The 15,697-nt window shown below is 37.5% G+C and overlaps 1 protein-coding gene and 1 long non-coding RNA gene across 5 annotated transcripts in view; one reads left to right on the forward strand and one right to left on the reverse strand.

The window, feature by feature from the left end:
• The window catches only part of DIAPH3 (diaphanous related formin 3), a 569,365-nt gene that overhangs the window by 356,528 nt on the left and 197,140 nt on the right, over positions 1–15,697 (forward strand). For all 4 annotated transcript variants that reach the window (XM_082435809.1, XM_082435810.1, XM_082435807.1 and 1 more), the window contains one exon: positions 10,563–10,728. In XM_082435809.1, the coding sequence (XP_082291935.1) occupies positions 10,563–10,728 (166 nt within the window). The remainder of the gene's footprint in view (positions 1–10,562; positions 10,729–15,697) is intronic.
• Positions 331–15,697, reverse strand: part of LOC309647946 — a 908,978-nt gene continuing 893,611 nt past the window's right edge. Inside the window, exon 2 of the long non-coding RNA XR_014256404.1 lies at positions 331–6,386. This is a non-coding gene — a long non-coding RNA (uncharacterized lncRNA). The remainder of the gene's footprint in view (positions 6,387–15,697) is intronic.

The raw sequence follows: 15,697 nt of genomic DNA on the forward strand, positions 1-15,697 counted from the left end.
TTTTCTTTTTTTTTAAGTACAGTTTTTAGCGCTGGTTATCATTGGTGGCTTTGTGTTTTGGTTTGGTTGCTCTCTTCTTTCTTTCTGTCTTTTTTTTTAATTACATTTTACTTTTTTTTATCTTTAATAACTTTCTTTTCTTTCTTTCTTTCTTTCTTTCTTTCTTTCTTTCTTTCTTTCTTTCTTTCTTTCCTTCCTTCCTTCTTTCTTTCCTTCTCTCTTTCCTTCTCTTTCCTTCTTTCTTTCTTTCTTTCTTTCTTTCTTTCTTTCTTTCTTTCTGTCTTTCTTTCTTTCTCTCTTTCTCTCTTTCTCTCTTTCTTTCGTTCATTCTCTCTCTCTCTCCCTTTCTTTCTTTCTTTCTTTCTTTCTTTCTTTCTTTCTTTCTTTCTTTCTTTCTTTCTTTCTTTCTTTCTTTCTCCCTTTTCTTCTGAGTCGTGTGGGTGACAGGGTCTTGGTGCTCCAGCTGGGTGTCAGGCCTGTGCCTCTGAGGTGGGAGATCCGAGTTCAGGACATTGGTCCACCAGAGACCTCCTGGCTCCATGTAATATCAAACAGTGAAAGCTCTCCCAGAGATCTCCATCTAAACCCTGAGAGCCAGCTCCACTCAACGACCAGCAAGCTACAGTGCTGGTCACCCTATGCCAAACAACTAACAAGACAGGAACACAACCCCACCCATTAGCAGAGAGGTTGCCTAAAAGCATAATACTTCAGAGACACCACAAAACACACCACTGGATGTGGTCCTGCCCACCAGAAAGACAAGGTCCAGCCTCATCCACCAGAACACAGGCACCAGTCCCCTCCACCAGGAAGCCTACACAACCCACTGAACCAACCTTACCCACTGGGGGCAGACACCAAAAGGAATGGGAACTATGAACCTGCAGCCTGCGAAAAGGAGACCCCAAACACAGGAAGTTAAGGGAAATGAGAAGACAAAGAAACACACAGCAGATGAAGGAGAAAGGTAAAAACCCACCAGACCAAACAAATGAAGAGGAAATACGCAGTCTACCTGAAAAAGAATTCAGGGTAATGATGGTAGAGATGATCCAAAATCTTGGAAATAGAATGGAGAAAATACAAGAAATGTTTAACAAGGATTTAGAAGAGCTAAAGAGCAAACAAACAATGATGAACAACACAATAAATGAAATTAAAAATTCTCTAGAAGGAATCAATAGCAGAATAACTGAGGCAGAGAATGGATAAGTGACCTGCAAGATAAAATAGTGGAAATAATTACCGCAGAGCAGAATAAAGAGAAAAGAATGAAAAAAAAGAGGACCATCTTACAGACTTCTTGGACAACATTAAATGCACCAACATTCGCATGATAGGGGTCCCAGAAGAAGAAGAGAAAAAGAAAGGGACTGAGAAAATATTAGAAGAGATTATAGTTGAAAACTTCCCTAATATGGGAAAGGAAATAGTCAATCAACTCCAGGAAGCACTGAGAGTCCCATACAGGATAAATCCAAGTAGAAACATGCCATGATACATACAAATCAAACTATCAAAAATTAAATGCAAAGAAAAAATATTAAAAGCAGCAACAGTAAAACAACAAATAACATACAAGGGAATCCCCATAAGGTTAACAGCTGATTTCTCAGCAGAAACTCTGCAAACCAGAAGGGAGTGGCAGGACATATTTAAAGTGATGAAAGGGAAAAACCTACAACCAAGACTACTCTACCCAGCAAGGATCTCATTCAGATTGGACAGAGAAATTAAAACTTTTACAAACAAGCAAAGGCTAAGAGAATTCAGCAGCACCAAACCAGCTTTACAACAAATGCTAAATGAACTTCTCTATGCAGGAAACATAGGAGAAGGAGAAGACCTACAATAATAAACCCAAAACAGTTAAGAAAATGGTACTAAGAACATATATATCGATAACTACCTTAAATGTAAATGGATTAAATGCTCCAACCAAAAGATATAGACTGGCTGAATGGATAGAAAAACAAGACCTGTATATATGCTGTCTACAAGAGACCCACTTCAGACCTAGGGACACATACAGACTGAAAGTGAGGGGATGGAAAAAGATAATCCATGCAAATGGAAATCAAAGGAAAGCTGGAGTAGCAATTCTCATATCAGGCAAACTAGACTTTAAAATAAAGACTATTACAAGAGACAAAGAAGGACACTACGTAATGATCAAGGGATCAATCCAAGAAGAAGATATAACAATTGTAAATATTTATGCACCCAACATAGGTGCACATCAATACATAAGGCAAATGCTAACAGCCATAATATGGGAAATCGACAGTAACACAATCATAGTAGGAGACTTTAACACCCCACTTTCACCAATGGACAGATCATCCAAAATGAAAATAAATAAGGAAACTCAAGCTTTAATTGACACGTTAAACAAGATGGACTTAATTGATATTTATAGGACATTCCATCCAAAAACAACAGAATACACTTTCTTCTCAAGAGCTCATGGAACATTTTCCAGGAGAGATCATATCTTGGGTCACAAATCAAGCCTTGGTAAATTTAAGAAAATTGAAATCATATCAAGTATCTTTTCCGACCACAACGCTATGAGACAAGGTATCAATTACAGGAAAAAATCTGAAAAGAATACAAACACATGGAGGCTAAACAATACACTACTAAATAACCAAGAGATCACTGAAGAAATCAAAGAGGAAATCAAAAAATACCTAGAAACATATGACAATGGAAACACGATGACCCAAAACCTATGGGATGCAGCAAAAGCAGCTCTACAAAGAAAGTTTATTGCAATTCAATCCTACCTCAAGAAACAAGAAACATCTCAAACAACCTAACCTTACACCTAAAGCAAGTAGAGACAGAAGAACAAAAGAACCCCAAAGTTAGCAGAAGGAAAGAAAGCATAGAGATCAGACCAGAAATAAATGAAAAAGAAATGAAGGAAACAATAGCAAACATCAATAAAACTAAAAGCTGGTTTTTTGAGAAGACAAAAAAGATTTATAAACCATTAGCCAGACTCATCGAGAAAACAAAGGGAGAAGACTCAAATCAATAGAATTACAAAAGAAAAAGAAGAAGTAACAACTCACACTGCAGAAATACAAAGGATCATGAGAGATTACAACAAGCAACTATATGCCGATAAAATGGACAACCTGGAAGAAATGGACAAATTCTTAGAGAAGCACAACCTTCCAAGACTGAACTAGGAAGAAATAGAAAATATAAACAGACCAATCACAAGCACTGAAATTGGGACTGTAATTAAAAATTTTCCCACAAGCAAAAGCCCAGGACCAGATGGCTTCACAGGTGAATCCTATCAAGCATTTAGAGAGGAGCTAACACCTATCCTTCTCAAATTCTTCGAAATATATCAGAGGGAGGAACACTCCCAGACTCATTCTACAAGGGGACCGTCACCTTGATTCCTAAACCAGATAAAGATGTCACAAAGAAAGAAAACTACAGGTCAATATCACGGATGAACATAGATGCAAAAATTCTCAACAAAATACTAGCAAACAGAATCCAACAGCACATTTAAAGGATCATACACTGTGATCAAGTGGGGTTTATCCCAGAAATGCAAGGATTCTTCAGTATATGCAAATCAATCAATGTGGTAAACCATATAAACAAAGTGAAGGAGAAAAACCATATGATCGTCTCAATAGATGCAGAAAAAGCTTTCAACAAAATTGAACACCCATTTATGATTAAAACGCTCCAGAAAATAGGCATATAGGGAACTTACCTCAACATAATAAAGGGGATATATGACAGACCACAGCCAACATCTTTCTCAGTGGTGAGAAACTAAAACCATTTCCTCTAAGATCAGGAACAAGACAAGGTTGTCCACTCTCACCACTGTTATTCAACATAGTTTTGGAAGTTTTAACCACAACAATTAGAGAAGAAAAAGAAATAAAAGGAATCCAAATCGGAAAAGAAAAAGTAAAGTGGTCACTGTTTGCAGATGACATCATACTACACATAGAGGAAACTAAAGATGCTACCAGAAAAGTACTAGGGCTAATCAATGAATTTGGTAAAGTAGCAGGATACAAAATGAATGCACAGAAATCTCTTGCATTCCTATACACTAATGACGAAAAATCTGAAAGAGAAGGAAACACTCCCATACACCACTGCAACAAAAAGAATAAAATATCTAGGAATAAACCTACCCAAGGAGACAAAAGACCTGTATGCAGAAAACTATAAGACACTGATGAAGGAAATTAATGATGATACAAAATGGTGGAGAGATATACCATGTTCTTGGATTGGAAGAATCAACATTGTGAAAATGACTCTACTACCCAAAGCAATTTACAGATTCAGTGCAATCCCTATCAAACTAGCAATGGCATTTTTCACAAAACTAGAACAAAAAATTTCACAATTTGTATGGAAACACAAAAGACCCCGAATAACCAAGGCAATCTTGAGAAGGAAAAATGGAGCTGGAGGAATCAGGCTCCCATACTTCAGATTATACTACAAAGCTACAGTAATCAAGACAGTATGGTAGTGGCGCAAAAACAGAAATATAGATCAATGGAACAAGATAGAAATCCCAGAGATGAACTCTCACACATATGGTCACTTTATTTTTGATAAAGGAGGCAAGAATATACAATGGGGAAAAGACAGCCTCTTCAATAAGTGATGCTGGGAAAACTGGACAGCTACATGTAAAAGAATGAAATTAGAACACTCCCTAACGCCGCACACAAAAGTAAACTCAAAATGGATTAAAGACCTAGATGTAAGGCCAGACACTATAATACTCTTAGAGGAAAAATAGTCAGAACACTGACATAAATCACAGGAAGTTCCTTTTTGACCCACCTCCTAGAGAAATGGAAATAAAAGCAAACTAATGGGACCTAATGAAGCTTAAAATCTTTTGCACAGCAAAGGAAACAATAAACAAGATGAAAAGACAACCCTCTGAATGGGAGAAAATGTTTGCAAATGATACAACTGACAAAGGATTAATCTCCAAAATATACAAGCAGCTCATGCAGCTCAATATCAATAAAACAAAAAACCCAATCCAAAAATGGGCAGAAGACCTAAACAGACATTTCTCCAAAGAAGATATACAGATTGCCAACAAGCACATGAAAGGATGCTTAACATCACTAATCATTAGAGAAATGCAAATCAAAACTACAGTGAAGTATCACCTCACACCAGTCAGAATGGCCATCATCAAAAAATCTATAAAAAATAAATGCTACAGAGGGTGTGGAGAAAAGGGAACCCTATTGCACTGTTGGTAGGAATGTAAATTGATACAGCCACTATGGAGAACAGTATGGAAGTTCCTTAAAAAACTAAAAATAGAACTACCATATGACCCAGCAACCCCACTACTGGGCATATACCCTGAGAAAACCATAATTCAAAAAGAGTCATGTACCACAATATTCATTGCAGCACTATTTACAATAGTCAGGACATGGAAGCATCCTAAGTGCCCATCGACAGATGAATGGTTAAACAATATGTGGCACATATATACAACAGAATATTACTCAGCCATAAAAGGAAACGAAATTGAGTTATTTGTAGTGAGGTGGGTGGAACTAGAGACTGTCATACAGAGTGAAGTAAGTCAGAAGGAGAAAAAGAAATGCCGTATGGTAACACATAAATATGGAATCTAAAAAATAAAAAAATAAAAACGAAAATTTCAGAAGAACCTAGGGCCAAGACGGGAATAAAGACGCAGACCTACTAGAGAATGGACTTGAGGATATGGGGTGGGGGAAGGGTAAGCTGGGACAAAGTGAGAGGGTGGCATGGACATAAATACACTACCAAACGTAAAATAGATAGCTAGTGGGAAGCAGCCACATAGCACAGGGAAATCAGCTCAGTTGTTTGTGACCACCTAGAGGGGTGGGATAGGGAGGGTGGGAGGGAGGGAGATGCAAGAGGGAAGAGATATGGGAACATATGTATATGTATAACTCTTTCACTTTGTTATAAAGCAGAAACTAACACACCATTGTAAAGCAATTGTACTCCAATAAAGATTTAAAAAAAAAAAAAAGATGCAGACATAGAGAATGGACTTGATGGGGGAAGGGTAAGCTGGGATAAAGTGAGAGCGCGGCATGGACATATATACACTCCCAAATGTAAAATAGATAGCTAGTGGGAAGCAGCCATATAGCACAGGGAGATCAGCTTGGTGCTTTGTGACCACCTAGAGGGGTGGGTTAGGGAGGGTGGGAGGGAGACGCAAGAGGGAAGAGATATGGGAATATATGTATATGTATAGCTGATTCACTTTGTTATAAAGCAGAAACTAACACACCATTGTAAAGCAATTATACTCCATTAAAGATGTTAAAAATATATATATCCTGCTCCTCATCCTCTATGTATCCTCAAGTCTATGATGATCTCTTCCTTCTCAGAAGTGTTACTACATTTACAATGTCGTGTTCGCGGCTTCTTGACAGTCATGCTTCAGTCACTGCCACCTTCTCTGCCAGGACTTCCCTGACTATGCAGCATAAATTAGCCTCTGTCACTGTATACAATATCACACACAAACTTTTGTTTTCTTCATAATGCTTATTATTGTTTGAATATCTCATTAATTTACTTCTTTATTACCTGTCACCACACTCTAGAATTCATGTTTCATGAAAGCAGGGACTTTGTTTACCTTGTTAACTACTGGTTTTCCTCATGTCTAGAAGAGTGGTACTTAGTGGTGTTTAGTGACTACTTATAGATTGGCTGCCCACCTGGCTGGCTGGCTGGCTGGATCCTGGGTACTGAAGAAGATCTATAAAAGGTTTTAGACTATAAAAGTTGTAGGGCTGATTGGAGCTGGTCCTTGTAAGATGATTAATGGAAGTAATAGACATCCTTGGTGGGGAAGGTGCAATAATGGGGACAAAACATGAGAATAAATGTAGAATGTATTTGTGCTGAGTGGCTTGGGAATGAACAGTACTTGCTAACCAGGAGTTAAATCCCACATCTCATTCTGACTACTTAGTTGGCCAACACTAAACATTTGTGGTTCAATGTGTGTGAACACAGATCTGGTTGTCATGTACCTTCAAATGGGAAAATTATCCTTGTTCAAGTAGAAATTAATCAGAATTTGGCCTTAGTCCTGGTAAAGGAAAAGAAAATAGATTTTATAAAAATATCAAGTAGTTGGCTATATATCAATATTTCTGTAATGAGTTTTATCAAAGTTTAATTTTGTTGTATAGCTCACCTATTTTTCTAAAGCTCTTTACAAATATAGAACTTTCTGGGGATAAAAATAAAGCCTTATGACTACTATGGATATGGGCATTAACTTCTAACTGGAGTTTAACAATTGGCACAAGAGCACCTGTGTTTGTTTTTTCTTTTGGATGATGATGATTTTTTATCTGAATGTTCCTCCATCTCTTAATGAGAAGGTACCCAGCAGTAATGATGTAGAGTGCCTCATTAAGGTAACCATTTATTCCATTCTATCAAATAGTCATTTTAAACTTCTGAGAATTTATTTGGCTATTTCCAGAATTGCTTCAGTTCAATCACAATTTTACCGTTTTTGTGGGTAATTCCACTTATTTAAAGCTCTACTTACTTTCCTTTGGGAGTACATTGTTTTGTAGATAACAATGATAAGAAAATTAACTTATAAATCTCTCTAGCTGTTAAAACAAGACCATGTAGTTTCCATGGTTTGGGCTCTTGGTCTTCTTTCCCATCACATCATTTATAGAATTTTACTGTTTTATTTAAGTATGCTCAAGCATATTTCTGATATGTCATTAACTTTTGATTCTTAACCTGACAACCTAAAAAGTGTTATTGAATAATAGAGCTTTATTTTAACCTATTTGCCAAACTGATTCCTGTGAATGGGCATATTCCCAGGTATTAGAATAAAATTACTCATATTTATTAAAACTCAAAGCCTTATAAGCAGTGATAAGGGCAAAAAAGGAGTAGCTGTAGAACCATACAATTAGAAACACCCACCATAGTAGTGCAACCTGTTGTCCAGGATACCTACTTTTTAGGAACTCTGTTAGCTCTTAACATTACATCCAAATTTTATGTGTTCGTGTGTGTGTGTGAATGTGTAGAAATTCCTTGACTTACATCAGACTTTTGAGGAGGCCTGTTACTCTTCCCACCGAAGTTTGAGTGATGACAGTAGGGTGAAATAAGTCTTTGGCACCAAGGTAGTTGCAGATGATTAGACTTAATACAGCATCTAGAGAAAGGGCTGATAATCACAGGTGATCTCGTGGCAAAAACAAAACACTACTAGGGGATTGGACTAGAAGGGAAAACAGAGAACTTCATTACAGAGATACCTGGACTAAAAGTGCTATATATTCAGTGGAAGAAATGATCACTCATAGTTCTAGAGATTAGAGAAGGCAGCTTCATGGAAGAGGAAGAATTGAACGAAACTTGGAATGATAGGTTTGGACAAGCAAAGGCAGAAAATGATTCCTCTTTTAGGCAGGAGTTAAGGATATATAAATAATCCATGTGGATATAATCTCTATCTGGGACATAAATTTTAGGTGAGAGTTTATAGATTGAATATCTAAACCAATGTTGATTTCTGAATTTGCTAGGTAAATGAAGGGATACTTACTGCACATTACAAATCAATCACCATATGTTCCATTTAATGATAGTTTCTGAATGCATTTCAAATGTGATTTTTATTTACATAAATTTACTTTACCTAGAGCATTTCACAAATATGGATGTTTCACGTGACAAAGTATATGGAAACATGTGACTGTATTATAATTTCTTATGATTTTGTGATTTTACTAATACAAAATGTTTTGTGCATCCAAGGATTAAAAAGTGATGCTACTTATAAATGCATCGACCACTGGTACTATTATGATCTAGATTCTTAGAAAGTATGAGGAGGCATTTTGCTGTTTAAACTAGCCAAAGAAAGATCCATAGATTTTCTAAGCTCATTAGAAAAAAAAAAATCAAAATCACCTCTTGCATTAGAATCTAGACTCCTTACATTCTAGTCTAGTCTTTCTTCTAAAATACTATATATTTAACTAAGCAGAGCATAGTATTAAAAAAACAAACAAACAAATAAAACAGGCACGGAAGGGCAGTATGTAATCTGTGGATTGACTGCAGACATGGGTACAGGTGATTGATGGGGATGCCTTGTTTCCTTGTGGGAGCAGCATTCTTCTCTGCCCCAGGTTCACCACGTATCTGGCAGCAGTGCTACCTCTTTCTTTCATTATTTTTCTCAAAACAAAGGACCTGGATCATTTTCCTTATTTCATCCTCTACTGGAGAATGCTCTGACCAGAGGAACCATATCTTTTTGAAATTGTGGAAAATTTTTCTTTTTAGACATAAACATTCCATTTTTTAATTTCTTTCTCTCAGTCTGAGTCTAGTTATTCTTATTTTCTGACTTCTGAAAAAATGTGTTAATATCTGTTTATCCTTTTGTGTTAGAGACAATAGAATGACTTCAGTAAGTTTAATGTCCCAGTTTAAAAGAGCCATAGATAATTATGACTGATGCTGTAGCGGAGTCATCTTTTCAGAATGTGGTGTGGAGATTTTTTATCTGGCTACCGCAGCAATCTGTCACACCACAAAGGAAATTCTATTGTTTGTTTAGAAAATGTGTTCTAATGCCACCACCACATTCACAGAAAGTTAGTCTTCTCAGTCTCAGTGTGCTTTCGACTAATTGTCATAAATAAGTGAGAAAAGAACATTTCTCTGTGTGTGCGTAATCATAATTTTAAATCATGTAATTCATAGAAGAAATTGTATACCAATTTTCCAAAGAAGTTAAAACATGAATTTACTTACACAATATAAGAAGTTTTTAATGTAACTTTTAAAAAATTTATCGCTTTTAGAACCTTAAGTAGAGCTTAAGTTGAATAAGTGGGCAATAATAAGGCCAAGTATTTATATGTATGACGAAATGCCATTTATTTTTCTAAGAACTTTGTATGTATTAACTCATTAGTCCTCACAACAGCCCTATAAGTGATGTTATTATTATTATTCCCATTTTACAGGTGACGAAATTGTGGCACAGAGAAATGAAGGCATTTGTCCACAGGCACAATACTACTAAGTGCAGGAGCTAGAAATTGACCCCAGGTTGTCCACTTTAACTACTATGCACAATGCCTGTGTTATTGATTTCAATACCATTGAAACTACTGAACTATAATTTTAAATCATATTGCATGATCTGATAAGATAGGCAAATTGGAAGAAAAATTTCCTTGTACTTAATTGTAAAAGAGAAATATTAAATATATAAATAACTTTTCTGATAATTTCGCCAGTGTTAATTAGGAAGCACACTTAAGATTTCATCACTGTACAGTGTAGATTGAATTGTAAGAATGGTTAACTATTAGAGCTAATTTTGGCATTTTGGAGATATGTAATAATGGCTAACAATTAAATTAAAACATTGGACTTATAGGATTTTTTTCCCCTAAAACATTACTTTGTAAATTTCAGAATACCTTAACTGTAATATACAGCTTTGTTATCAGTGCAAAAGAACACTATGAGAAACTTTCAAAATTACATGAAAACATGGACAAGTTATACCAGAGTATAATGGGGTACTATGCCATCGATGTGAAGAAGGTGTCTGTGGAAGACTTTTTGACTGATTTGAATAACTTCAGAACCATGTTCATGGTATGTTAAAAATCTTAACTTGTTTTTTAAAAGTATTTGTATCTATATTACTTCATCTATTATTACTCTTATTACTTCATTCTACTCCTGTTGTCTGTAGTAAAATCTACCTTTTCTGATATTGAAAGTTAGCTTTAAAATTTTCAGATTTTTAAATCTATTGAAAAATGTGTGTTTTGTTCTTTTTTTGGCCTTCCCAACATTAAGCTGTAATCAGAAATTTTGATTGAAAAAGTGACAAATTCTGAAGTTTTTCGTAGAGACTCCCCTCCTGGCTGACTACAAAGCACTTTTGTAATAAGTTTTTGGCTATGAATTTGTTTCTTTATACTTAAGATCAATTTGTATTTTTGTGGTATAATTTTACCAAATTCTGTGCAGTTCTTAGAAGCTTTTTTCCCCTTTTCTTTTCTTAATGCATTGTATAATAAGCTACCTGCAATTTGCCTTTGAATGGATTTTACATTCCTAGGGTTTCCTTTAGATACTTTAATAGGGAGGTCAGGTCTCTGATGTGGAATCCTTTCATTTAGGCATTAAAAAGATCTTTTGAAAAGTATTAGCTGATTAGATGGGGGAGAAAACCACACACGTATTAGAGTGAGAAAGCATTGTTTCCTCTAGGGAAACTGGTAATACAGTTCTTAATAGATGGGTGAGTCACTTTTGTGTTTCAGCAAATGTTTGTGAGGATTAAAAAGTTTTGAGGTGTAAAGAAAAAGAAGGTTGAATTTAAAGAAGGTTGAATTTCTTTTTAATCTCAGGAAAACTTTATTGCTGAATTTATTGGACTTGATTATAATCACCTGGTTGTGACAAGATAACCTTTCAATAAAAACTCAATATTTTAAATGAAAGCTGGTCTACAATAAGTGCACATTTGCTCACAGCTCTAGTTTATTTCCTCCACAAATTCAAAGTGATTTTTTAAATTATTTTTTCACTACCAGAAATGAATCTATTAAATATATTTATTATGTGCCTATATTTGTGATGTATAATATACTAGCTTAATTTTTATAACATTTTATGGGGCAACATGGCTTAGTGGAAGTAGCAAAGGCTTTGCAGTTTGAGAGAGCAAGGTTTGGATTCCACACTAGTTAATATATGACTATGAATACTTTTAACCTTCTCGAGCCTCAGTTTCCATATTTGTAAAAGAGGATGTTAATTCCTTTCTCATGAGAGTATTTAAATATTAAATGAGATAATATATATTAAGTATCATAGCTCCTGGTGCATGGTAGTTGCTTAATAAATTATTATGCAGTAAAGGGTTAACTCAGTAGGCTTGAGGTACTCAAACCCTGTACATTTTAGAGAAAGTAGTGGCCCTTAACTGGCTCTGGAGAGAGCAGCTGTAAGCCTTGGAATATCCTGCCCGATATGGCCATCTTTGTATACCTGGGACCTTGGGCCAAGCTAGATAGTTTATGCAAAAAATGTGATTTACGGTGAACACCTATTTTTGTTCACCAGGAACCTTGGTCCACACTGTGTCAGTTCGTCGTCTGTGGGGTGCTGGAGACTGAGTAGCCAAGGTCATTCATGCAGGGAGTCTATATTCATGCCTGCACGACTGACCTCAATAACTCTTATTTATTTATTTAAATTTTATTTTAGTTTTTTGGCTGCATTGCGTCTTAGTTGCAGCACGTGGGATCTTTTGTTGTGGTGCATGGGCTTCTCTCTAGTTGTGGCATGCAGGTTTTTGCTTCTCTAGTTGTGGCGCGCAGACTCCAGGGTGAGTGGGCTCTATAGTTTTGGCATGCGGGCTCTCTAGTAGAGGCACCCGAGCTCAATAGTTGTGGCACGTGGGCTTAATTATCCTGAGGCATATGGGATCTTAGTTCCCCAACCAGGGATTGAACCCATGTCCCCTGCATTGGAAGGTGTATTCTTTACAACTGGACCACCAGGGAAGTCCCCTCAATAACTCTTGACTTCAAGGCTTGGGTGAGCTTCCCTGGTTGGCAGTACATCACAAGTGTTGTCACACATTGTTGCTGGAATAATGAAACTCCACTGGGAGAAGACAACTGTGATTTTAATCTATATCCTTTCACTGTAAGAAACTGTTAACAGTGAGTGTAACAACTTTTCTGAGTTCTATGAGTCCTTCCAACAAATTATCAATCCTGAGAGTGGTCTTGGGGACCCATGACACAATTATGCATAAAATTATAAAATGCATATATAAAATAATAATACCCATCAGATATTGAGTATTTTCTATGAACCAGACATTTTTCCAAATGACTTCCATATATTATCTCAGTCAATCTTCATGATAACTCTGTATCTTTTTGCTGTTTCTATCCCCCTTTGGCAAATGAAGAAAGAGACCAAGGCCGTATTGTCTGGTTTTGAAACCAGACCTATTCCACATCTTCCGGAGATCTGGTAGGAGTTCTCTGGGTAACTTGGCATTTCTGTTATTAGGTGGTGGGCAGAGAGAGAAAGTGTTTGAATGGAGAAGGGTTCAAGGTGGAGGGTCATAGAGTGACAGCTATACTTTGCCTATTTCAGAGTTTACATGGGTCCTAGAAGTAGCTGCTATCACACACACATACATACAGACACAGACACAGACACACACACACACTCATATACACATTGTACTAAATTAAAATCATTAGAGCTAAGTATAAAACACTTTATCTAAATAAATAATCTGGAGAGGAAATTTTCTTTAGAATAAAAATAAGCATAAAGATAAAAAGGACTGGCGAGACAAACCAAGATGGCGGAGTAGAAGGACGTGCTCTCACTCCCTCTTGCGAGAACACCAGAATCACAACTAGCTGCTGGACAATCATTGACAGGAAGACACTGGAACTCACCAAGAAAGATACCCCACATCCAAAGACAAAGGAGAAGCCACAATGAGACAGTAGGAGGGGTGCAATCAGAGTAAAATCAAATCCCATAACTGATGGGTGGGTGACTCACAGACTGCTGAACACTTATACCACAGAGGTCCACCCAGTGGAGTGAAGGTTCTGAGCCCCACGTCAGGCTTTCCAACCTGGGGTCCGGCAACGGGAGGAGGAATTCATAGAGAATCAGACTTTGAAGCCCAGTGGGAATTGATTGCAGGACTTCGACAGGACTGGGGGAAACAGAGACCCCACTCTTGGAGGGCACACACAATATAGTGTGTGCATCGGGACCCAGGGGAAGGAGCAGTGACTCCGGGGGAGACTGAACCAGACCTACCTGCTAGTGTTGGAAGGTCTCCTGCAGAGGCAGGAGGTGGCTCTGTTTCACCGTGCGTACAAGGACACTGGCAGCAGAAGTTCTGGGAAGTACTACTTGGCGTGAGCCCTCCCAGAGTGTGTCATTAGCCCCACCAAAGAGCCCAGGTAGGCTCCAGTGTTGGGTTGCCTCAGGCAAAACAACCAACAGGGAGGGAACCCAGCCCCACCCATCAACAGTCAAGTGGATTAAAGTTTTACTGAGCTCTGACCACCACAGCAACAGTCACCTCTACCCACCACCAGAGCCTCCCATCAAGCCTCTTAGATAGCCTCAACCAACAGAGGGCAGACAGCAGAAGCAAGAAAAACTACAGTCCTGCAGCATGTGGAACAAAAACCATACTCACAGAAAGATAGGCAAGATGAAAAGGCTATATACCAGATGAAGGAACAAGATAAAACCCCAGAAAAACAACTAAATGAAGTGGAGATAGGCAACCTTCCAGAAAAAGAATTCAGAATAATGATAGTGAAGATGATCCAGGACCTTGAAATAAGAATGGAGGCAAAGATCAAGAAGGTGCAAGAACTGTTTAACAAAGACCTAGAAGAATTAAAGAACAAACAAACAGAGATGAACAATACAATAACTGCCGCAGACCGGCTGCAGAAAGCTAGAAGTTCCTGGCGGTGAGGGGTAAGGAACTGAAAAGCACCAGCATGGAATCAGAAGGGCCAAGACAACTGATGGTTGCAAGGCAAGTTTATTCAAAGAGCATGAATGTATATAAAGGTTTAGTACAGAACGAATATCAGACAATAAATCAGTAAACCTTGTATTTCCACATAATTCTGTCGCCACTATCTATGCGCCACTATCTATGCGTCAGCATGCCTTATGGGCCATTCTTTGGAGATACAGACTTCCCCCTCAGGGCAGCACGTCCTTCTTCTGGGGAACAACGAGTGGCTCTTAGATGCAAAGCAGGCACCTGGAACGAAACTGGCCGCAAGCCATTTTCCTTTTTTACGCTCAATACCGCAGCATCAAGAGTGCATACCAAGAAGGAGACAAGCAGTTCTCCGGAAAGCAGAAAGCTGAATAAGCTTACAGCTTGGGGGCCACCACAAATAACTGAAATGAAAACTACATTAGAAGGAATCAATAGCAGAATAACTGAGGCAGAAGAACGAATAAGTGACCTGGAAGACAGAATGGTGGAATTCACTGCTGTAGAACAGAATAAAGAAAAAAGAGTGAAAAGAAATGAAGACAGCCTAAGAGACCTCTGGGACAACATTAAATGCAAGATCATTTGCATTATAGGGGTCCCAGAAGGAGAAGAGAGAGAGAAAGGACCGGAGAAAATATTTGAAGAGATTATAGTCGAAAATTTCCCTAAAATGAGAAAGGAAATAGCCACCTAAGTCCAGGAAGCACAGAGAGTCCCATAGAGGATAGACCCAAGGAGAAACACGCCGAGACGCATATTAATCAAATTGGCAAAAATTAAAGACAAAGAAAAATTATTGAAAGCAGCAAGGGAAAAACGACAAATAACATACAAGGGAACTCCCATAACGTTAACAGCTGATTTCTCAGCAGAAACTCTACAAGCCAGAAGGGAGTGGCATGATATACTTAAAGTGATGAAACGGAAGTACCTACAACCAAGATTACTCTACCCGACAATGGTCTTTAGATTTGATGGAGAAATCAAAAGCTTTACAGACAAGCAAAAGCTAAGAGAATTCAGCACCACCAA

Source organism: Balaenoptera physalus, assembly GCF_965194825.1.
Source record: "Balaenoptera physalus genome assembly, chromosome: 18".
In the NCBI taxonomy this organism is placed as follows: domain Eukaryota; kingdom Metazoa; phylum Chordata; class Mammalia; order Artiodactyla; family Balaenopteridae; genus Balaenoptera; species Balaenoptera physalus.